We start from the raw sequence: 24,488 nt of genomic DNA on the forward strand, positions 1-24,488 counted from the left end.
GCACCTTCATTCAGGGGAAACCTGACTAGGCATTAAGGACACTGCTTTGGAGTGAAGCTGAAGAGAGGTTTGGGATGTTACCTAGCAGGCATGGGAGCTTCCTGGAACCCCCATCAACCTCCTTTTTCAGGGGTGCTCCTACCTCTTTGGCTGTCCTCTTGCACAGCCCACCTTGCTGCCTCCTCTAGCCTCCTCCCTCCCTCCCTTCCCTTGCTAGGTGAGGCTGTAGATATCGCCCTGCCCCTCACCAACAACCCCACCCAATCTTCCCTTCCCAGCGAAGCTGCGTTAGGTTGATCACAGCCAGTGAGCCTTCTTACTCCAGAAGGTTCTCCACTCCTTGCAGAAACACAACAAGGAAAGAAAGAATCAACCATGGCTATTCCTTGCAGTTCCTTATGTTCATTTCCCAACCGGAAGTTGATGGGCTACAACTCCCAGCATCCCTGGTTATTGACTGTGCTAGCTGGTCTGATGGGAGCTGGAGTCTGATGTCTGCAGGACACAAGGTTAAGCAAGGCTGCAATGATGGGTTGTAGGCCAACTTCAGGTGAGTCGCACTGAGGGCCAATGTTTGATATTCGTCATGCACATTTTGCACCTGCCTATCAGCCACTTGTGACCAAGTAACAATGCGCGGGCACCAGGATGGTGCCTGATGTCTCCACCATCTGGAGGTGCCTACCAGGGGATCCTTGGATCTTGACTGTAGAATCCTACCTGTTATATTTTATCTGCCCAAACAGAATGAATTTCAGAAGCCAAAAAGTCACCTTGAAAAATATGACTTTCGAGCAGTCTGGCCCCAAAATGGCAACGAGACATTCGGTTTTGCCAACTGTAACCCTGGTTTAGGGAGCCATTTGGCACCTAGCTTATATATCCGAGTTTCTAACACTGCTGGGGGCATAAGCACTGTTTCTTGTATTGATTTATTTTTAAAGTGACAAGATAAGGGAGGGCAAATAGAAAAATGGGGATGGAGGCTGGAACCAGATCAGGAAAGCTGAGTGAGTGAGAAAGAAGCAGACAGACAGACAGCAGACAGAAGTAACAGGGAAAGGGGTGTTGTGCAGAAGGCTGGGGTGAAAATTGAGTCCTGAGACCTGAAGAGGTTGACAACCATTGCAGCACAGCACGTAGGCATGCACAAATTTTGGGGAATGGAGCTGACAGAAGGAACTACTGGCTTGTTTGTGCCTCCAAGTAATTTAAAGCCAGATAATATAGCAAGCTGTTCCTGTAACGCAGCAAGCCAATTTCTCAGAAGAGGCTGTCTCAAAATGCCATCCTTGCTTGACAATGCATGGTACAGTAAGAACCTTTTGTAATATTTAAGCCCTGTGCACAAAAAGCTGATTGTCGTAGTTATACATAGCCAAAGAAATATTTCCATCATGAAAGCAGGACAATTTGCTCCTCTCCATTTAATGCCTACCAATCCTGAACTCAACTGGCCAAGCGTTGCCAGTAAAATCATTTTCAACCTACACTGCACAAATGAGGGACTGGCTGCTCCAATCTTAAGAACACCTATGAAGTGAAACTGATGTTTTATACATATGTTTATTTAAATAAAAACCCACAAGAAAAGAGTATTACACTGTGAGAAAATTCTACTGTTTTTTCTGCAGCTCAGCTACCATGATACTCTGTAAATAATATCCATGGGAAAAATGTAAGCAAGAACAGATTAAGTCATAGATTCCTAGAGATTTTTTTAATCCAATATACACACAAAACCACTCTTCACCACACAAAAGCTGGGGACTTACCATGAATTCTAAAGCTAAAGTCTGGATTAGATCAAGCCAGCCCCTCCCCATCAATGGAGGACAATACACAGCTCAGAGGACATGTGTTTTGCTGGCTGATTTTGGATCCCAGCTTCCATTAGCCCCACCACGGCCAAAGCCTGGTGACAGAAGCTATAGTCCAACAAGGGTCCCCGAGGGAAGCCAACCCTGTGGTTCCACAGCAGACGTCTCCAACAAAAAAGGATCTCAGGTCCTGATTGAGGAGTAAAAAACCTCTTAGAGAGAAGCCGCCAGACCCAGAATGGAGAACCTGTGATCCTCTTAGTGTTGTGGGGACTACAACTCCCTTCATCCTTGGCCACAGACCACACTGGCTGTGCCTGATGAGCATTTGGAAGTCCAAAGGCATTTAGAGGGCTGCAGACTCTCTATTACTGGCCTAGAGAGTACTGAGCTAGATGGATCAGTGGGTTTGACTCAACAGTATGTGGTTTCAGGTGTTTGTGACTCTCTACATTGTCTGCAAAATGCTGACGACACACAGCTCTACTTCTCCTTTATGCCTGCAGGTGTGGCAGTGGAGGTACTGAACCCTTGTCTTGCCTTGGTAATGGACTGGATGAGAGCCAACAAACTGAAACTCGATTCAGATAAGGCTGAGGCACTGTTCGTGGTGAGGTTACACTCCCTCTAAAGAAGTGGCAAGGATGCTTCTGGATCCTTTGCTGTCCCTCAAGGCCCAAGTGGCCTCGGCGGCGCCTTCCATCAACTTGGGCTGGTGGCCCAGCTGCACTCCTATCTGGACAGGGATAGCCTAACTTCTGCCGCCTATGCTCTAGTAACATTGAGGTTAGATAACTGCAACGTTGGGCTTCCTCTGAAGACGGTCCAGAAACTTCAGCTGGTGCAGAATTCAGCAGCCAGCTTGCTCACCGAGGCAATTCGGGTTCAGCCTATTACATCGATCCTGGCCCAACCGCACTGGCTGCCAATCAGTTTCCAAATCCAATTCAAAGTGCTGGCTTTGACCAATTCATCATGACCAAACTCAGATCATGAGCTTTTTACAACACCCCTGAAAAGGCTGGCCTACAGTTCCAATCATACTCCAAGGGTTGGCCATGCTGGCAAGAGCTGATGGAAGTTGAAACTCCACTCTTGGGCTCAGTCTTACCTTTGTTATGAGACATGGCGTACAGGAGGCACAGCACAAAGAGAGCGTAGTAATCAAATTCAGCACATTCCAGGGCATTATACACCATCTCAAGGAAAGGCCTGGAAGAAAGGGGGTGATGAGTGTTTGGGGGGGGGGGAGAGACACTACAGCAGCCATGTATCAGGACCCTAAAGGTAAAGGGACCCCTGACCGTTAGGTCCAGTTGCGGACGACTCTGGGGTTGCGGCGCTCATCTTGCTTTACTGGCCGAGGGAGCCGGCGTACAGCTTCCAGGTAATTATAACTAAAGCACACCCTCAATGTACACAATGCTTTTACAAAGGGCAAGAGGAAAGGTTTCCCACTCCATAGATTTCCCAGGAAGGGGACTGAACTGCTCCATTCAGAGACTCAGGAGCGTCGCTTAACACCACCAGGCTGCTTAAATGCAAGAAGCAGCACTTCAAACTAGAAGGTGTGCTGGACATTACGTGGGCCTCAAGTTGGCCTTCAGCTGCGGCACTAGCTAAAATAGTGGCTTGGCAGAGGGAGGAAAAGCAGGAAAGATAATTATAAATGGTACTCCGACTCCCATCAGCCCCAGCCAGAATGGCCCAGAGTGAGAGATGGTGGAAGCTGGGCGTCCCAGCATCATTCGGAGAACCTAGTGTTCAGGTAGGAGCTTGGCCGACAGTGCCAAATCTCCTCCCGTACCTGTTCCAGTTTGACATTTCGGAAGCGGCTGCGCTCTTTTCCTCATCCGTGATGTTTTGCTCAGTGACAGACAACTGGCATCGGTCCATGATGACCATCTCAATTTCTGCGGAGAAACAGCAGCTCATTTAGAAACATTTCTAGGGAGATTGTACTTGTTAGAGGGTGCAGGGGTAGTCAGAAGTTAATGGCTCATCTATTGCCCATTGGAATTCTTGCAAAGGCTGCTGGTCTGGACTGATAATGCTTTTCTTAAGAAAGAGCACTCAGGATCACTTAGAACAGAGTTGTTACATCTTAACAGTGAAGAGGTCTTATTAACTACTGATTTATAAACTTAACACATGATGATGGCTCACAGGGATTCTAGATTTTTTAAAAAAGACAGAAAGAGGAGGGGTAGACAGAAGGAAAGTAGACCATGTACAACTGGTCACTTCACCTTACATAGAGGTATAGCAAACAAAAGGTGAATTGTATGTTACCTTTTTATAGCTCTGCAAGAGACTGTTCCAACTTAGATGATTCACAAAAGTGTTACAAGCAATAAACATAGGGTGCTTGAGGCAGAATTCCATATCGAGCATTGGTCACAAGGCAATCCGTCATAGAATTGGAAGGGACCACAAGGGGCATCTAGTCCAACCCCCTGCAATGCAGGAATCTTTTGCCCAACATGGGGCTTGAACCCACAACCTTGAGATTAAAAGTCATATGCTCTACCAACTGAGCTACCAAGACACATTCCCTTTATTAGGGTCAACTGACAGTATTCAGGTCATGAGATAAAGTAGTAGGGAGTTAACAAACCCAGAATTAACCAAGTGTGGGAAACAGGTTCTGTTCTCCAAAGGAGAATCATCCATTGCAAATCAAGCCACACAATGTATCTCCAATGTGCACAAGATAAACCCCCAGTAGAAATTGGTGAATTACTGGTTGTGATTTTCATTTACTGGCATGCTTACCTTCGCTCTCCCCAGTGGGCTTGATGCCTTTGGACAGGCCCTCTGTGCCTTCTTGGGCGTCTTCTGGCCCCCTCTCTTCCTCTTCATCCTCTCCAACATTCTTATAATTAGGCCTCTTCTGCAGCCTCTTCTTGCCCTTATGCTTATTAATTTCCAGGGATCTCTCTAAGGTCTCCGTAGGTTTAATGAAGCATCTGATGCCAGTCTTGAGCTAAAATGTTTGACAAAGGTAAGCGTTACTCTTTAGCAGGAGGCAAAGCAACTCCAGGTGTTTCCTTACAGAGCCACACAGCAACATGTAAGCAGCCCAACTTCGGCTTGGGGAAAACCATTACCATGCCAGAATTAGCACTGTGGACACATCCAGGCTGCCATTATTTCTGGGTGTTCAATCACATACCAGCAAATTCAGGTGGAATGCTTAAGAGCTGATTGGAGGTTTTGAGCAACAAACCTGCTTCCCCTAAATATCAGACTTGCGTGATAGGGAAAGTTAGAGAAAAATGCACTGGGAAATGTGCCATAACTCTAACACGACGTCATCTAGCCACCCTGCAAGCACATCAGAATGAATGCTCAAAGAACGGGTCATCTGGAAACATCCTGTGTCTAGAACTTCAACTGGAGCCAAAAAAAGGTTTCCTAGTCCAAAACAGCAAGGTTTAGGCGACTCGCTCCTTACCTGAAGCATGGAGTCAGGTAAGGGTTGGAAGAGGGAATTTTGAGATCCAGCAGCTGCCTATTGCTTCTTTTCATGCAACGTCTAAAGGAGTAACTGGTATTCAGAGATACACAGCCTCCAACACTGGGGGTAAAACATAGCCATTGTGGCTAGTAGCTACTGATAGCCTTACCCCTGGGCTCACGTGCTCCCCATCCCTGATGAGCACTTAGCTTTGCTTTCTGTGAGTCTCAGCTTGTTAGGTGGTCCAGACTGGGGATTGTGGTTAAGTTAGGCCAGTTTAACAAACCAGTTTCACAGCCCATGGTTTGAAATTGGCTTGTTTTGAAACCAGCCAGAAAGCAAAGCTAAATGCAGCTGACTACCTCCTCCTATCTGCAGTTTAGCATGATGTTCAAATGCAGCTGGCGTTTCCCCTTAACCACGGCTGTGTGTTGTTTCAAGCAAAGTCTGAATTCCGCCTACAAAATGAATAGTGTACTTTAGTGGTACCTCAGGTTAAGAACTTAATTCATTCCGGAGATCCGTTCTTAACCTGAAACTGTTCTTAACCTGAAGCACTTTAGCTAATGGGGCCCCCCACTGCTGCTTCCACGCCACCACCACACAATTTCTGTTCTCATCCTGAAGCAAAGTTCTTAACCTGAGGTACTATTTCTGGGTAAGCGGAGTCTGTAACCTGAAGCGTTTGTAACCCAAAGTACCACTGTATAACCAAAACATGCAATTTTTAACATTTGGGCTGGGACGCCTGCTAGGAAAATAAGAAATCAAACCATGCTAGCTAAGTACCACCTCTAGGTTACAGGAAGGAGAGAAAGTAGGCTAAGCAGAAAGCAGCAGGAACCAGCCACATCCGATTCGGGCAGGAAGCAAGTGGAAACCATTCTGACAGGAAGGAAGGTAAGTGCCGAATGTGACTTCTGCCTCACGTCATGCGGCGTATATTGTGAAGGCACGTGACTCACTGACCCAAGACAACCGCAAGGCAGCGAGACCACCCCATCATGCCACCTCTCCTTGCTGGGAACACAATCACACTTCTCAGGTTTCTGAAACATCTCATAGCAAGGCAAGCACGCTCCTCTGTAACACCTGAACACTTCAAGCAAAACCAGAAAACAGTTATTGCTGCTCTGAAGAAGAAAAATAAAGAGCTAGTTGTGGGTGCAATTCACCAAGCTTCCACCTGACTGAAATACATATGCAATTTTTAAAAAATGTTGTTGCATGCATGAGTTCTGTTTTTTCTACAGACATCTGCTGCTCCATCTCACTGGCAGCGGTTTTCCAGCATCACAAATAAAATTGCTACTCCAAATATCCTTAACTGGAGTTGAACATGGGGCTTTCTACACACCAGTGTGCTCTACCACTGAGCTATGCGAATTACTACGAAATAAAATGTGTGCATCTATTCATAGGGATAAATAGTGGCTCTCAAACTGCTCCTGTGAAGTGTAAAAAAACAGGGGGAAAGAAGGGTGCATGCAAAAGTTGCCAGGTTCAATCCTATCACATCTCCAAGTAAAAGACTTTAGTCTCGAACCCTGGAGAGCCACACCCTGTGCATGTAAATAATACTGAGCCAGAAGGACCAATGCTCTGACTCAGTGTAAGGCAGCTTCTAGATGACAATAATAATAATAGTAAAAGTAAAAGTATAACAACAACAACAACAACAACAACAAAACAACAACAACAACAACAACAATATTTTTTTATTTATACCCCGCCCACTCTGGGCGGCTTCCAACAAAATATTAAAATACAGTAATGCATCAAACATTAAAAGCTTCCCTAAACAGGGCTGCCTTCAGATGTCTTCTAAAAGTCTGGTAGTTGTTCTCTTTGACATCTGGTGGGAGGGGGTTCCACGGGGCAGGTGCCACTACTGAGAAGGCCCTATGCCTGGTTCCCTGTATCTTGGTTTCTCGCAGTGAGGGAACCGCCCGAAGGCCCTTGGCGCTGGACCTCAGTGTCTGGGCAGTACGATGGGGGTGGAGACGCTCCTTCAGATATACTGGACTGAAATGATTCTCCCACTGGACTCAAAACTGTTATCACTACAAAGGATTCAAGAAGAAACCTCCAAGGAGACACAGATGCAGTACTTGTTTTCCGCATTCCCCCTCTCATGTGCAGGCCCACCGCTCATGCTGCTCAGACACCTTGTTTGTAAATGCTACTCGTACCCCCTTCGCACTAACAGAAGACTCTCGTTAAGACAGGGCTAGCTCCTTGCTTCTCTGCTCTCCTTTCCACCCCCTGTAGCTGCAGCAAGCTTTCTTACAGTGAGGAAGGCTCCATTTCATCCCACTGAATCAATGCCAAAAACTGCACAGCAGTCATCCTCCAGATGTTGCTTCATTCCAGCTCAGTTCAGCCCCAGCCAGCAGTCAAAAGTTATTGAGATGAAGAGAGCTGCAATCCAACAACATCTGGAGAGTCAGAGGTTCCCCACACCTGCTGCAGAGGTTTCACAACACACACATACACAAAATTAGCCAGGCTGTACTCTTTCTTCTGGAGAAAGAGTAGTTTGGAGGCAAACAGCTTTTGGGGGGGGGCATCTGCTGTTGTTATTGTAAATTACCCAAACTTCAACCCTTGCAATCACAAAAAGAAGAGGGTGGGTCCTACAAATATACAGCTCAAGTGACAAGAGGTCTAGGTAAAGAGATGCATTTTCAGCATTCAATGAATATAGTGAAAGTGCCTCTGTGTGGAGGAAGTTGCACATCTTAGGGGCTGCCAAAAATAATACCCTCTGCTTGGTCATACACACATACCAAACATTTGAGGACAGTGCAGCTGCTGAGAGGTCCCCGTCTGTTGTTCTTAACAGCCAACGGGGCCTGTAGGAAAGGAGGTGGTCTTTTAGATATTTGGGGCCTATGTCGTTTCATGCTTTAAATATTATGTGAGCACCTTGAAATAGTTCCAGGGACTAACTCGAAAGCATTACGGCTGTTTTAAAATGGGGATTGTGTGGGTTCTAAATGGAACCGTAGCCAGTAATCTGGCTGAGCGTTTTTGACCACCGAGTCACCTTCAAGGGCAGCCCCATGTAGAGTGCATGAGTACATTGCAACAATCCGCTCTGGATGCTACATGAGCATTGAAAACAGAGGCCAAGCCATCTCTGTGCAAAAGGGTTCAGATCTGGAAAGAGGAACTCTCAGCCACCTGAGCCTCCAGGGAACAATCTGGGGGTGGCCCCAAAGACCAGCTGAAGTTTCTGTGTCATCTTCAAGGGCGCCCACACAGAGTGCAACTGCAGTAATATGCAGTAAATGGGATACATTAGGGACGGCCAACTTCCAAGAGACTGCAATCTACTCACACAATTAAAAACTGGCAGTAGATCTACAACTAAGGTCTAAGTTGTTGAGCTTCTTTTTTATGGAGGAACATCTGGTTTGGGGGGGGGGTTCAGGTCAGAGTTGACAAACTTTTTTTAGAGAGGGAAATTCCGGTTTTGTGGGGGATCAGGGCGAAGGAATAAATAAATAAATAAATAAATAAATAAATAAATAAATAAATAAGGTGTTCACCAACAGATCATTAATGAAACAGTCAGCCTCGCAGCAAGAACTACGTTTTCCGCTTTAGCGATCTAGAGGGCAGGGAGAGGCCAGATGGAGGAGCCAGCGATCGACCACGATCTACCAAAACCTCCCAGGGATCGACTGGCAGATCGCGATCGACCTGTTGGACATCCCTGGGCTACATCATTTATCTCTGCAGGGCCATAGCTTCACCCCTTTCAATTATGCACCAGGATATACAGAAAATATGTATCAGAGAAATGAGTGAAGGACTTTATTGAAGCCCTGTGCTTAATAGTCCAACTTCACACCATTCCCACTCGCTGTCCTACAGCAGCAAACCCACTTTCTGTTTTGCTAAATAAAGCCTGTACTGCAGTCCTGGCCAACTCAGCACCTTCCAGACTGTGCTGGCTGAGGCCGATGGGCTCTGCTGCCCTACTTAACAAACGCTGCTCAGTGCAAAATATAGTTCCCAGATTGTGAAGTAGGTACAGAGCGCATCTTTTTTCATTTTCTTCTCTCGTCTCCTGATAGGAAACGGACATCCAGAATTAGCAATAGAACATTTCGGTTTTCTGAACGGTTACATTTACATAGAAAAACTATTTTTTTTTAAAAAAAGAAGAAGACAATGTTTAGTCCTGCGTAACCTCCACCTTCCCCAACCACACACAGACGCAGTTCAAAATAAATCAATTAAAACAAAAAACCTCAAGCCCGAGAAAATTCTGCAAAACAGCTTTGGTGGAAGTAAAACTGCTGCAGCAGAAAAAGGCCACAAGCTTCTGACCACAGATTTCCTAGTAACAGAAGCCACTTGAAGAAAAATGGGCGAGACGTAGCATGAGGTAATGTGCTGCGAAGACAAGATTTTTTTCATGTGTAACAGATATCTCCTTTTAATATTTCAGTTCACATACAAGATCAGGTCAACATTCTCACAACGTTTCCCACCTTCTCTCTCTTTTTTAAACAGAACAAAGTCTGCCAAATGGCCTGGCCACCTGTTACATATCACAAGCTGCAAAAGTTAAGCAGCCCCCTCGCATGCTCAGATTCTTGCTAAACAAAAACAGGTGCACAAACCCTGACCCAGGGCCCCCTGGGGTTGTGGATGCAAAGGCGTACGTGCTCCTTTCACTTACTGAACTCTTCTGGATGTCTTGCTCAGCTTTTGAAAAAAACACCGACAGGTCTCCGTTGAGAATAACTTCGGCCAGGGAATTGACCAGAGGCGCATGATGTATGATCAGGAAAACCTGGGAAGAGGCAGCAGAAAAACAGAATAGAACCTACAAAGAAACTGCTGCCCACAGGACCCCAAGCAGCTTTCTGACAACATGTCTGGGTGGCCGCTATCACTCCCCTCAAGATCCATTTTTTGGGGTGCCAATTCCCATATGCAAAAAGAGCACAATGAAGTCCTGGGACAGGGCTGTGCAGGGTTGCAGATTTACTCTCCCCCCCACCTTTTTTTTTTTTTGAGAGGGCAGGGAGAAGTGTCACATATTTGAAGGCTTCTCCAAATCAATACTCCCCTGCAGTGGAAAGCTAGCACACCAGGAGAAGTCTTACTGGCAAGGTGGTAGCTTTCCATTAAAGTGGGTTGGGTGTTTCATGAATCACATATATATATATTCATTCATATATATACACATAAACAAGAACCTATACTTAAATAACACACAACAGCAGAAAGACGCCCACAAAAAAACTGAATGAAAACTAAAATTAAGCAACACACATGAAGTACACATTTCGGTTGCTTCATTCACATTCCCTGGGGGAAAAGTTGCTTTTGTTTTTGTTGCTTCCTACATTGCAGGGGGTTGGACTAGAAGATGCTCGGGTACCTCCCAACTCTAAAATTTTATGATTCTATGATACTGGGGTGGGGGTGAAATTATTTAAAATATCTGTTTTATTTATAAGTTTCAGGGTAATGCCCTTGAGGTCATGTGATATTCTTACTTAAAAGCTAAATGCGTAGGAGTCATTTGAACATTGCTATTATCATTAAGATATGAAATCAGCTTTCAGCATGTAATTGAAAGAAATATTTCTTGTTTGTCCACTAGAGAAGCCTCCCCCACAGTCTGTAGTGGAGCAGTCCTTTTCAGGCTGTTCCACAATGTTCTGTTTGCATGTTGGCTCCTTGGCAAAGCCTTTCCCAAGTAAACCTGGTCTTGCCATAACTGCTCTTCCCCTGCCTGCAAACTGTCCCCAAGTCTAGATCTCCCTGTCTATCTATCTGCGCACCCTTTTTCATCCATGGGATAACAATGGTAAATGTCCAAGGGATGACCAACTACATAGTTGTCATACGTATTATTGGTGCTACACTAAGTCACATGCAAAATTACTGCAATTCTCAGCAATACCCCAAAGACCAACTATGGATACTTAAAGACGTACTTGCGATAACAGATACAGAGAAACCTGGAGGCTGATTTTCGGACGTTCTCCACCCTAAGGAGGCAAAGGGTCAAGAGAAAAGTGATGAGTGTGTTCAATTAACAGCTAGTATCAGTTTACAATGCAGAAATAAAACACTTAAAATATATATATCTGCAAAATCTCTAAGCTGCCTTGGGGAAGCTTTGGACTACAACTCCCAGGTGTTTTGGACTATAAGTCCCAGCCCTTCAGCCATCACAACTCTCTCTCTGCCTCTAGGATGCAAATACTGTGTACAGATACTGCACTCAACAGATTTGTCTCGGTTCATCTGAAAGATTGTGGCCGAGTGTTTCTCTAGTTAGGCTGAGTTCAGCACATAGCTGGCTGCTTCAGACAATTTAGTGGGAAGCACAGCACAAGTGTCCAAGCCCGCATTTGGTCCTTTGGGAGCACAGCCTGCCAGATCGCATGCAGAATGAAGAACTACCTTATTGCTACCAGTGGCCAACCAGAGCTCACCAGGAAGCCCAGAGCTCACCCCCTCCCACAATGCTGTCTGCTCCCAGCATCTTTTATCCATAGCTAGACTGCACCTGAACATGGAAGTTCCATCTTGCTCTTACAAAAATTCAGGCATGCCCTGATGGATCAAAACCACCATTTACTGAGTCCAGCATTCTGCTTCTAGTATTGAAGGCTAGAGCCTCAGATTAAGATTGGGCAGACTTGGGCTCAAATAGTGAAATCCCCTGGGTGACAATGAAGCAGACCTCTCAGCCCAGTGGGGTAATTAAAAAAAAGTGGGGAGAGAATCTTGATCCCCTTAGATAAGGGCTGTGGAACCCCCACTAGAGAAAGACAGGAAAAGTTGCCTTACAGTAAATCAAACCAATCTAGTTCAGTATTGTCTGCACTGACTGGCAGCAGCTCTCCAAGGTTTCTCAGGCAAGGGTCCCAGCTCAGTCCTTCCTTGAGATGCCGGGGAATGAACTTGGGACCTTCTGCATACGAAGCAGATCCTCTGCTGCTGAGCTACGGCCCTTCGCCTCTTGATGGCGTTGGATTGCAGCTCTCATCAACCCGGACCATAGCCCAAACAGTGATACCTCGGGTTAAGTACTTAATTCGTTCTGGAGGTCCATTCTTAACCTGAAATTGTTCTTAACCTGAAGCACCACTTTAGCTAATGGGGCCTCCTGCTGCCACTGCACCGCCGGAGCATGATTTCTGTACTCATCTTGAAGCAAAGTTTTTAACCCGAGGTGCTATTTCTGGGTTAGCGGAGCTGTAACCTGAAGTGTCTGCAACCCGAGGTACCACTGTACTGGCTGCTGGAAGTCCAAAAGCACCTGGGGGCAACAGGTCGCCTGCCCCAACATCAAAGACGGGATATTCATTTATTAAATGGAATTTCCAGCAGAAGCCAAAGAGATGCCTTCAGGAGGTACAGGTCAAGGTGATTGTCATTGACCCCCAGCATCCATAAATGCTGGGTGCATGCTATGAAGTCTATGGCAGACATACAGTTGCCCCTCTGGGGAATTAAAAGCCAGAGGCTCAGAAGAAGCAGGAAAATAACAACAACAAAGACACAGCGGTTTTATAAGAAACAGTCGGCATCACCTTCCTAGCAGAGGCTTCCCAGGTATTTGCCCACAAAACAACAACATCCTCATCAGTGTGTGCTGCTGAAAAAACACCAGTGTTTCTTGGTAAAAGAGCAATCATGTCCTATCACTAATTCTGTCGCAACTGCTGCTCAGGGAAAATTGCAGATGGCTCCTAATCATTATTCCAAGAATCCATTTCTCCTTTATTTTCCTCTAAAAGCAAAAGGGTTCAAACAGGTTTCTTGTAAACAATGAGGTGATGTAACAGATATGAACCAGCAGCTCTTTCTCTGGAACAGTTACACAAGCTAACTGTGCGAGGTTTAGCAAAGAAGAAGTAGAAGGTTTCAGTTATACCTTTAGAGCTAAGAGAAATGCTCTTTCAACAGAATTATTTCAGGCAGCCTTAAAGGTGCAACTGACAATTAAGTCCCTATAACACTACTTTCAACAATTAAAAGGACACCTCTCAGTTGTTAAAAGATGGTTAATGCCTTACCTTATCTTGATTTACTAATGAATACACATAGAGAGGCAGGAAAAGGCTATTCAGCAGGTGGTCTGTGAGCACCTCATTTAAGAATTCGCAGTTAATGATAAGGATATCGTTTAGGTAATGAAGATGGTCAAGGTGCTCGGCTACCAGGTCACTAAGCTTCCCCCTATTTCTGTGCCTGCAAAAGAAAGAGTTGCTTGTAATAAAAACCTCTAAGCGGTTTGCAAAATAAAAATAGAACATTAGAATTATCAATCAAAGGCTGCTAAAAGCCGGTATTTAAAAACAGTCAAAAGCTAATTAGGATCATGAGACCAGGGCCCTGTGGGACCTGATTTCTTTCCACAGGGCCTGTAAGACAGAGTTGTTCCGCCTGGCCTTTGGCTTAGAATCAGTTTGATTCCCTCCCCCTCTTTCTTTTTCTTTTCTCCTCCTGTGAAGAGGCTGCATCCTAATGTTTTAATGCTGTATTTTAATCTTTTAAAATTGTATTTTAATCAACTTGTTTTTATTATTGGTTGTTAGCTGCCCAGAGCCCAGTCTTGGCTGGGGAGGGCGGGGTATAAATAAAAAATTATTATTATTATTATCAATTATCAGCTAAAAAGATAGGTGTTGAAATTCCGGCTTCTACATGTCCATATAGGCTTGCCTAAACAAAAATGTTTTTAGCAGGCATCAAAAAGAACACAGTGAAAGGGCCTGTCTGATGTCAAGGAAGAATTCTGCTGCTGCTTCTCACCTTTACAACCCCCAACTCTACTGCAAAGTTTTCCATATGAAGATTTTTTAGCGCTGGGGAGAAACTGTTCCTCCACAATCAGCAGAATTAAAAGTGCTCCCTTGGAGACACCGCCATTCTTTCCTCATAAAAACCTATCAGTGCTCATCCCTACAGCTTATTCAGAAGTATATTTTTGCTCAGCAAAAGTTGAGCTCTTCCCATAAACTGTCCATTAAGTGGAAAGTTGATTCTTGCTCACTTGCTATGCCTGTGACATGCCTGAACTGCCCCTTACTTAGAATCATAGAATCACCGGGCTGGAAAGAACCCAGAGGCTCATCCAGTCCAACAAAATAAAAATAAGATGACAGGGTCCCACATGACTTATTTCACAATTAGTAAGTATGCTGCTGGCTGTGCTTTTTATAACGCATTCCATAAGAATTTTAATGGGAGAACAAGAGATGGCTGGCTTGGACAAGTCCAAAAAAGTTCTCTGTCAGCTTGACTGAAAGCTTTCAAAAATATTTGAGATGCAACAGGATCAAAGTGACTGTCGTGACCCCACCTATAATTGCAGCTGGTGGGAGCACAGGAACATCGGGAGCTCTCTTAATGCAAATCTTGAGTCTTGGCCCATCCAGCTCAGTCCTGTTTACACTGATTGCCAGTGGCTTTCCAGTGATTCAGCCCAAAGTCTTACTCAGCTGTGCTTGGAAGTGCCAGGAACTGAACATGGGACCTTCTGCATGCAAATAATACGCTTCTACCATTGAGTGACATCCCTTCCCTCGTAAGCAGAGCTTCTCTGCAGCAGTTACTTGCCCCATGGCCAAAGGGCAAGGGCACAGAGCCTCTAGCAACCATGCAGAGGGCCAACAGCTGCTGGGAAGAGGTTGCACTCCCTAATTTCCAGCAGGAATATATATAATTCTGAGTCGGTGTCAGAGGGTGCTAGCTAGTGTATTGCCAGAACATTAAGGGAAATTCTGTCTGTTTGGACAGAAGGGGGGGGGAGGAGGGAAAAAAGGACCCCGCTAAATTTGAAACAATAAAACAGAAGCCGTTCAAAGCCATTAAGCTGAAATATAAATATAGAAAGGAACTAATAAGTGTGATAAATAATAGTGATAACGATTTATATAAATATCCCTATCCTCCTTGTTCTACAAGAACAAAACTGAGACAAAGAAGGAGGAAGGCAGTTCCCACCACCCGGGCTGGTTATAATCAAGAAGGTAGGCTTTTAATTATTGCTCCTTATTGAAAGACTGAAAAGTACATGATTACAAGTGCACAGAGTAAAATAAGACACAAAAAGGCAGAATGAAAAGAAAAAGTACCTACGTGGGGGGGGGGGGACACAGAGCAAAAAGATTGTACACATTACCCCCACCTCCCCCCAAAAATACATACTTGCAGTTAACTGGAAAGGTGGGCTTGGAGGAACAGAGATGGGGGCTGGTGGGGCAGTGCCCCATTTGTCAAAATGGAATGGCCGCTAACACCAAGCTCCCTTCTCCCCTTTCCTCCTGGGATTTTGGTTTTTTTTTTTTACAGTGGTGCCCCGGAAGACGAATGCCTCGCAAGACGGAAAACTCGCTAGACGAAAGGGTTTTCCGTTTTTTGAGCTGCTTCGCAAGACGAATTTCCCTATGGGCTTGCTTCGCAAGAAGAAAACGTCTTGCAAGTTTGTTTCCTTTTTCTTAAAACCGCTAATACAGTTGCGACTTGACTTCGAGGAGCAAGTCATAGAACGCAGTGTACACAGTAGCCTTTTTTGAGGTTTTTAAAGACTTTGGTGATTTTTGAAGCTTTTCCAAAACTTCTTTTGCAGCCATTTGGTAAGTTAAGCATTTAAAACTTTTTTGGGGGGTTTTGGATTTTGGGTTGGGGTGTTTGGAATTCAAGGACTTGGTGTTGGGGAGGGGTTTGCAAGAATCTGGAAGCTTGTGTGTGTTTTTTCTGCATTTTTATGATTTTTTGTGACCATTGGGGCACTCTGCTGTTTTTTTAAAAAAAATTCTGGATTTGAATTTCTGTGTGCTGGGTGGCTGGGGGAACACTTGGGGAGGGGTTTGCAAGAATCTGGAAGCTTGGGGTTTTTTTCTGCATTTTTATGATTTTCTGTGACCATTGGGGCACTCTGCTGTTTTTTTTAAAAAAATTCTGGATTTGAATTTCTGTGTGCTGGGTGGCTGGGGGAACAGTTGGGGAGGAGTTTGCAAGAATCTGGAAGCTTGTGTTTTTTTTCTGCATTTTTATGATTTTCTGTGACCATTGGGCCACTCTGCTGTTTTTTAAAAAAATTTCTGGGTTTGAATTTTGAAATGCTCTTTACAGTATGTGTGACTTTAAAGAGCACTTAATAAACTCTTGTTGTACCAAATTTGGCTTTGTTTGGACTTTTTTTGACCATAGGAACGCATTAATTGATTTTCAATGCATTCCTATGGGATTTCGTGCTTCGCAAGACGAAAAAATTCGCGGAACGAATTAATTTCGTCTTGCGAGGCACCACTGTAATACAATGGACGAAGCTTCCTCAGATCGGGCGACATCACTCCTCACGACGAGAGTTAGAAAACAGGGCTTACTCTTCATCCGTTTGCACGCAGTTATCCAGTTCAATCACATGGCTCCCAATAAACCAGACGAGATTGGAGAAGTAAGGGACAGCAGTTTTGTCTCGGATGTAGTGCAGCATAGGCTGGTTGTCCACTTAAGAGGGAGGGGAGAAATCTTTTAAAAGATCCATTTCAAAAAAGAAGTAAAATGCAAAGCAAATAAATTCTACTCAGAGCAGATACATTGAAATTAATGGACCTAAGTCAGTCATGTCCACTAATTTAATGGGTCTACTCTGAGTATGACTAGTATTGGATACAACCCACGAATCCATTTCAATAAATAGGCTGTCTTTCAGTAGCTGAAGCCCAAACCAGATTTATTTCATGCCTAAGTTATCTATCACAGTTCATCATATTTTCCATCCCTCGTGAGGTTAAACAAGTCCATTAAGGTGACATTTAAGTTATTCCTGCATCGTTCTGAAAACAGGCAGGTGAAACCAGTCATTTTTCACTTTCTAGAGAACTGGACAAAAGTGCAAGAATAAAAGCAATAAGGCTGAAAGTCAAAGTGATTAGCAGACTTACATGACACTGCATTAAGGAACACAGGATCATCAGTGAAGAAAGGGAGGGAAAAAACAGACAATGGTTAACAGGGTTAGGAATTGGGATGGCGAGACATCCTCCAAAGGGCTCAGTAGCTAAAGCACAAAGCATCTAGGCTAGAAGAGAGAGGTTAGGAGGAGATAGCAGTAGAAAACCATGCTGTGTGCATGCTACCACCTTGAGCCCACTCCCCGCCTCCCAAGTGACATGGCATGGCAGCCTCCAAACTCAACTCGGAGGCAACGGTTGTCAGAAACTTCCTCCCTTCAGAGAACTCTTTTCCACATGGATGTATCTGCTGTGGGGTCTCTGACACTGTTTACCCTTTGTGCTGCTGGGAGGGGGGGTGGACTGGCTGGCTGGCTGAGGGCACTGGCCAAGTCAAAGGGATTGCGGCCGCTGCTTTGCAGCACACCCCGGAACAGACACAGGGTTCAGCTACAGAAGAGCACTGGAAGGGAAAATCATAGAATCATAAAACTGTAGAGTTGGACGGGACCCTGAGAATCATCTATTCCAACCCCCTGCAAATCATGAATCTGTAAAGGTCTATTTCCTCCATCTGCCTCCACGTTCAGGGGTCCTGTGCAAGTAACCCAAGTAGGACCAATTCAGCCAGCTAGCCCTGCGGATTATCTAACTGATTTTTGAATTTTATTGTTATTCGTGTTTTTATACTGTATTTTATGCTCTTTTTATAATTAAGTGTTTTAAAGTGTTTTAAATTTGTTGTTAGTCGCCCTAAACCCGGTTTTTGAACTGGGAAGGGCGGGGTATAAATAAAAAATCATTATTATTATTATTACCTGCCAATGCAGGGTCTAGTTCACCAAAGTGTCTGCCACAGTGGAAGGCATGAGCCTTTAAAGAAGGGGTGGGGGAACTTTTACTGCAGCCCAGGGGCCGCATTCCCTTCTAGGCAACCTTCCAGGGGCCACACGCCAAAGGCTGAAATGTGCAGAGCAACAGATGTAAATTTTAACTTTGTACAGGAAGCTAGTTTCTACGCCAACACCCTCTCTATCCTCCATCCAGGTAAGCAAAAGGCATTAATGGAGTTCAAGGACACAATCCAGCTGAACAAAAGCACTCAAGGAGGTTGCAAAGTGAGGCTGGTGAGGAGAGAGGAGGCTATGGCTGGAGGGAGTCCAAAGGGCCAGACTGAGACGCTTGGGAGGGCCAAGTTTAAGGCTCTTAAACGTGCCACCGAATCATTTGCAGTTTCAGCTGCAAGGGGATTAGCAGCAGCTCCCGTCTGGAACTGTTCCACAGACGGCAAGCCCAAGAGGCTCAGTGGTTTAGACCAGTGTTCCCCAACCTTGGGCCTCCAGCTGTTTTTGGACTACAACTCCCATCATCCCTCGCTAGCAAGACCAGTGGTCAAGGATGATGGGAATTGTAGTCCAAAAACAGCTGGAGGCCCAAGGTTGGAGAACACTGGTTTAGACCACAGCACCACCCGCGTCCCTGATCCTCTGCTCTACAGTATTTAGGACATGTAATGCAAAGCCTGCCCATGTCTTTATAGCTCTAACTTGATCCCACTATGCTGTTTCACTCAAACCGGTGGATAAAACATTTCCCCCAATTACAAAACCTGCCTTTTACTACACATCAGCTGTTCTTTTTTCCTTCCTCAAATATCTTCTGGTGAACTTGGGAACATGTGCAATTTACATATATAGCGCATATGGGGCAACTGCAGCACTTCTAAGAAGGAATTTCTAGTGATGTTAACTGCTAGAACTCAAACTAAAAATAGCCAGCTTAATTCTTGAAGAGTTTCCCGAAAGGTGGGGAAAGGGAAGACCTAGAGAAATGCAGGTGCAAGACCAGAAGAGATGCAGGACTGAAATCTCCAGAGAGGCTTGGAAGTTATTTCACATTCTTCAAATGTTTATGCAGAAGCTGCAGAGATGCATCAATTTGCAGACTTAAATGTCAGTAAAATCGCTCTGTATTGCTGGTGCAATAGAGTCAAAGGAAAAAACAAATCTACTGAAGTATTTTGGACACTAGGGTCTTCAATGTATCCTTCAGCACATTAGCATTTTATTTTATTATTGGTATCCAAAGATGGGAGGAAGAAGCTTGGGAGGCAGCCCTAAGTACTCCCCCTGCCTTTTTGCTTGATTCTTTGGAACTTGGTCGTGGGACCTCAATAGGCAAGTTAGCACATTCAAAATGAATTCCTAATTCATGGGTCCCTCTCAGATTCTAGCATCTTTTATGACTTTGCAAGGATAAACATGGCTCATATTTCCCGAGACAGGAAATATTTTGCTCAATTCTATTCTACGGCACACTGACATTTTCTTCACTGATGAACAAAGGAAGAGAGACACGCAACATTCAAAGAAAGAGATTTTGATCATGCAACTTAACGTTCCCCATTTGCACAACGATTTGCACATTCTTCGGCATGTATCATGCATGCATGATCTTGCAAAGAATGACCTCTGGTGGCGCTTACAGTGTATTTCTCTTACAGGCACAACTTAAATACTTTTCACTGCTGAGACACTATTCTGGAGAACTCTTCTTTTAGAGATGATAGTTTTAAAAGTGGCAACACTCATAGTTTTGCTCTCTCTCTCTCTCGTTTAGTAAACCTGTCAAACTGCTAAGTCTTATTTTCAACTTTGCATTCAAGCCTCACTATTTACAAAAAAACTGTCACCCAAGTACTAGCTGTTCTAAGGCTACAGGTTTAGGAAAACCTACCTTTGTAGACGTTTAAAGTTATCGTTCTAACAGCAATCCTGACCATGCTTTCTGGGTGGTTGAAGAATTTAATGGCTTCAGTGTACAGGGCAAAATCATTTGTGTGCTGAAAGAGAAGACAGTTAAGTCCAAGGAATTAATTTGTTTTACGCATTTGTATCCTGTCCCTCAATACAAATGTAAATTGTTTTAAACTCTTTTCAACATTGTGCTTCGATGTTGCAACCTGCCCTGGGATCTTAGGGCAAAGGGCGGGTCATAAATAATGATAATTTCCAGATTACCGTATTTTTCCGAGGATGACGAGCTTTTTTGACTCAAAAATGAGGTTCAAAATTTAGGCTCGTCTTAGACACGGGTAGTGCTGAGGGGGGCATCTCTCCCCCCAACAATCAAGTGGCCATTTGCCGCTTAAAAACTCAGGCTCATGCTTCGTTCTGGCGGGTGAGCAGTTTTCGGCACTGGCCACTTGATTTTTTTTGGGGGGGGGGGAATCCCGAAAATCACTCACCTGCCAGAACGTAGCACACAGCCGCTTGCACTGCAGCTGCCTGATCGCCTCCATTTATCATGCTGGCAGCGATCGGGGAGCTGATAGGTGGTTTCAGTGAAGCAAGCGGAACCAAAAGGTTGTGGTGGGGAGAGATTGATTGACTGGTTCCCCGCGTCCCACGACAGAGACCCCCGGCGATTTGCAAGCGCTCCCTGCGGAGACGCGAAAGTTTGGGAGGAAGGCACAAGCCTGAATGGTACAGTGGCTGTAAGCAGGGTCCTTTGCCCTGACCAGGACAGGCAGGGAGCTGTCCCTTTAAGGAGGAGGGTGCCTGGCTGTTTTGTGCTCTCTCTCCAGGCCTGATCAGCCGCTTCCCTTCGCCAGGATCCATCGGCTGGTTGGGCTGCCAGCCATGGGAAGCCAGTGCAGCCCCTCTGTGGCCATGCTCTGGCTAGAGCGGCCACGCGCTCTGCCCCAGCGGGCTGCTGCAGGTCCTCCCGAAAAGCTCAACCCCCCTATTTTCTAAATTTTGAGGTCCCCAAAATAGGGGGCGTCTTATACAATGGGGCGTCTTAAAGACGGCAAAATACAGTAGCTAACATAATAAAATAAGGTGCAAATGATGAACAATAAATGATAACAGCAACATGATGAACAATAAATGGTAACAGCAACACTCAGGAGCGCAAGACATCGAGCAGCTTTTTTTAAAAAGAAAGTGAAAAATCAATTCTTTTTATCATACAAAAAATACAGCCCTTCCTCTCTAGCCCCTCAGCAAAACTCATGTACGGTCCCAACCATTTGGGCTTCAAAGCACAGCACCACCTGATGTGTAAGAAGATCGGGTGACTTGACAGGTGGGAAGATCTGCTCACCTGTGCAAGTTTGGTCCAACAAGGGACAGGGCAATAATTATCTAGCCCACTGACCAGAGAAGATTCCCCATGCCTGCAATAAAGACAGGCTTGCAAAGTTATATTTGCTGAGTGAAAGCAGCTGTAGCTAATGATCAACATGTTGCCTCTTCCACAGAAAAACAAACAAATAACTATGTTAAGATGGAGACATTTAATCTAATGCCAAGTCAGACTGCTTAAGCTCTGGTGCCCTCTCCTGGTAAGAAGCAGATAAAGGACAAAGAAAAGCAGGGGGAAAAATCATTCCATGGCAACACTGCCAAAGAAGTGTCTCGTGGGACAGATCTTTGCTCAAGTCCAAGGAGATAGCTCCTAATGTCCACAGTATGTTGGGCAGTAGTACTGGGTTTAAAGACCATCAACAGTACAGGGCTAGATCAGGACTGGGGAAACCTGCGGCCGTCTAAAGTTATTGGATTTCAAATTCCATCAGGCCCAACCAGCAACGCCAACGGCCAGAGATAATACGAGTTGGAACCCAGCAACATCTGGGGGACTAAGATTCCCAGCCCTAGGTTAGACTGACCCTTGACTAGCTAAGCTGCAGTTAATTTAAATCTGCATATGTTTTTCCGAGTGAAGTATAGCTAAGTCGCATACTCATGTTCTATTTTGTGTTGCCATATAAATATTTTCATATATTGCTCCCTATTTCTCCCTTCCCCAAGAATCATTCAGGTATAATATGCTGGTGATTTCTCTTTGTTGCTACTACACTTACATCTTTCACAAAGTGAAAAGCATTCATGAGTATTTTGCAGGGGTATTTAAAATAAACCCTTCTAAACAGATCTTAGCTTCTTGACTCCTGCCTGGTCACCACCCTCTTGGCTGCAGGGCCAATTTAAGAACCTCATTTTCACCACCCACATTTCATAGATCCACTGCAGCTGCAACTTTTTATTTTCAAGTTGAAAGGGGTTCCTCTGCCTACCTCATTGTAAAAGAAATGAACCGTGTGGTTGTTGAGCTTCAGAGAAAGCGTTTTCAGGAACGAAATGTAGTATGCCATAATCTCTTCATCCGAGAAGTCAAATTTGTGCACAATGATAGAATTTACGTAGTTGTTGGAAAGCAAATAGTCTGGGAAGGGGGAAGAGAACAAATTCATAATCAGTACAAATGTTAGAAATTACACAAAAATGAAGAGATTCACACAAATTGTTCTATTAAGCAATGTTTCCAAAAATTATTCCAGCATCCAATTAGAACAGCCTCTGCCAACCTGGTGCCCTCAAGATGTTCAGCCCCAGTCAATATAACCATGTGGTCTGTGGTGGATGGAAGTTACAATTCAGAAACATCTGGAGGGCACCAAGTTCAGAAAGGCTGGATTAAAGAGAAGCCAGACAGCAACAATGGGAACAATAAAAAAAATCAGTCTGCTAGAAGCACATTTAAAAGTCAGCACATGAGTTTTTGATGCCATCTTGCTTCTTCATCCCCCTCTAATTTTAGATTCTTATCTAGACTTCAACCTAGTAGCAGATCCCTTTTAAAGGGAAGACATAGCAAATAATATGCCTCAACTCCCTAATAGCATACTTTTCTCCAATGTAAGGAGCAGCCTTTGTTGCATACACCAACTTTTAAATGCTTCTATCACATGACTCCTTCCCTCCTCAGAATGAAGGCTTCCTATTTACGGCTCTAAACAGACAGGTGGCTCTTTATTTATTTATTTGGACCACAGGAACCTAGAAGGTCTATGAAAACCAAGTTATCTTTTTCAGATTTAGAATGGGTAGGAAGGAGGTGAAGGAGGTGAAATGTGTGGCCCAATAAACTGTCAGGGAGAGCAATTTAATAATATTAAGTCAGCCAGAGCCATTTCCATAGGATTACGGCTATGGATTGCTCCATGCCTTGGTTGCCATCCCTATCTCAACCAATAGGGCCCTAATTTGTAGCCCAGCTGACAGACAACAACCATCCAGTACGAGTTGCAAACTCATAATCTTCAGAACAGCAAAGTAGCACCTCCCAGTTCCTGACCTGGGAAAATGGACCCTTAGCCCTCTCCTCCCATCCCATTTGAGAAAGGCAGGCAGCAAAGGTTTAGTACTACAAAATCAAAACTACGCTGATTTCGTTAAAGGCAACATGGAGGCATGCATACTTACAAAGAGACGTTTCATGACTAATGTTCTCGAAAAGGATGTTCAAGGTCTGCAGGAGCTGCACACACACGTAACGGCCAGACTTCTGACGCAGAATGTTCAGAAAGAACACAAACACGTTCTTCTCCAAGAAAAAACTAGAACAACATTGAAATTTGTTACTGATTTGTTTGCTTGTTACATGAAGGAAATCAATCAATCCTTAAAAGGATTATTGCAAAACATTTCGGCTGCAGTTACTAGGGAGCAAGTCCTGTTTAAGACTGTGGGACCATTGCTGGTGTTAAACCATGGCCATTGGGTTAAGGCACTTTTTTGCCATGTATTCTTTTTTTAATGGGAAAAATAAGTAAAGATTTAAAAATAGGTTCTATGTTATATTATGGGCTGGAAACTGGAGGCCAGCGAGTCATCACAGGCACAGGGAATTGGTCTTTGGCTCCAGGAGATGCCATTTGGTACAATTGACTGGTAAATGTCAAGCCACTTAGCTGTCTGTAAAACAGGCAATGGTACACCATCTGAATGGAGCAAAAGTTTTACTACTTTGAGTTAAGGATGAGTTTGGGGCAATGCTGAAGAGTTGTATAGCACACAAAAACAGATGCAAAACATAGAGCAGAACCACCAGAAAGCAGCAGAGCCTACTAAGGCCTGGTTTGCATGCCACACTAAACTATCATTTAAAGTAAATTGTGGTTTAACACAAATGAGCAGCATGCTAGTGAACGCTGCTCAGTAGTGCAATTTGCTCCTGCCTTTGCCACAATGGGGTAAAACAAAAGGCTTAGCGTTTCATGTGAACCAGCAATTGTGTTTTTTCTCCAAATGCACTACTGTTGGAAGCCAAGGTTTGTTCAACACAATCAGCCCGTTCTCTGGTTTGTTCCTCCCAGTGTGGCAAACACATGAATGGAAGAGGAGCAAATAGGGCAATATTAAGCAGTGTCCACCGCAGCTTAGAAAATGTATGAGGTACCAATGAGAAACT

At 44.6% G+C, this 24,488-nt stretch overlaps 1 protein-coding gene and 1 non-coding gene across 6 annotated transcripts in view; both read right to left on the bottom strand.

The window, feature by feature from the left end:
* Window positions 1–24,488, bottom strand: part of CLEC16A (C-type lectin domain containing 16A) — a 95,576-nt gene that overhangs the window by 61,921 nt on the left and 9,167 nt on the right. For all 5 annotated transcript variants that reach the window (XR_008327476.1, XM_053364559.1, XM_053364560.1 and 2 more), the window contains exons 3-12: window positions 23,501–23,634; window positions 22,312–22,460; window positions 19,965–20,070; window positions 16,659–16,782; window positions 13,341–13,515; window positions 11,247–11,300; window positions 9,977–10,090; window positions 4,596–4,806; window positions 3,628–3,733; window positions 2,932–3,032 (exon numbers count right to left, since the gene is read on the bottom strand). Coding sequence is in view for 4 of the 5 variants with exons in the window: in XM_053364559.1 (XP_053220534.1) it covers window positions 2,932–3,032; window positions 3,628–3,733; window positions 4,596–4,806; window positions 9,977–10,090; window positions 11,247–11,300; window positions 13,341–13,515; window positions 16,659–16,782; window positions 19,965–20,070; window positions 22,312–22,460; window positions 23,501–23,634 (1,274 nt within the window). In the remaining variant the exon portion in view is untranslated. The remainder of the gene's footprint in view (window positions 1–2,931; window positions 3,033–3,627; window positions 3,734–4,595; window positions 4,807–9,976; window positions 10,091–11,246; window positions 11,301–13,340; window positions 13,516–16,658; window positions 16,783–19,964; window positions 20,071–22,311; window positions 22,461–23,500; window positions 23,635–24,488) is intronic.
* TRNAK-UUU (transfer RNA lysine (anticodon UUU)) lies at window positions 4,296–4,368 on the bottom strand. The gene has a single exon. It is a non-coding gene; the product is annotated as a tRNA-Lys (tRNA).

This window comes from Podarcis raffonei, chromosome 14 (assembly GCF_027172205.1).
Source record: "Podarcis raffonei isolate rPodRaf1 chromosome 14, rPodRaf1.pri, whole genome shotgun sequence".
In the NCBI taxonomy this organism is placed as follows: domain Eukaryota; kingdom Metazoa; phylum Chordata; class Lepidosauria; order Squamata; family Lacertidae; genus Podarcis; species Podarcis raffonei.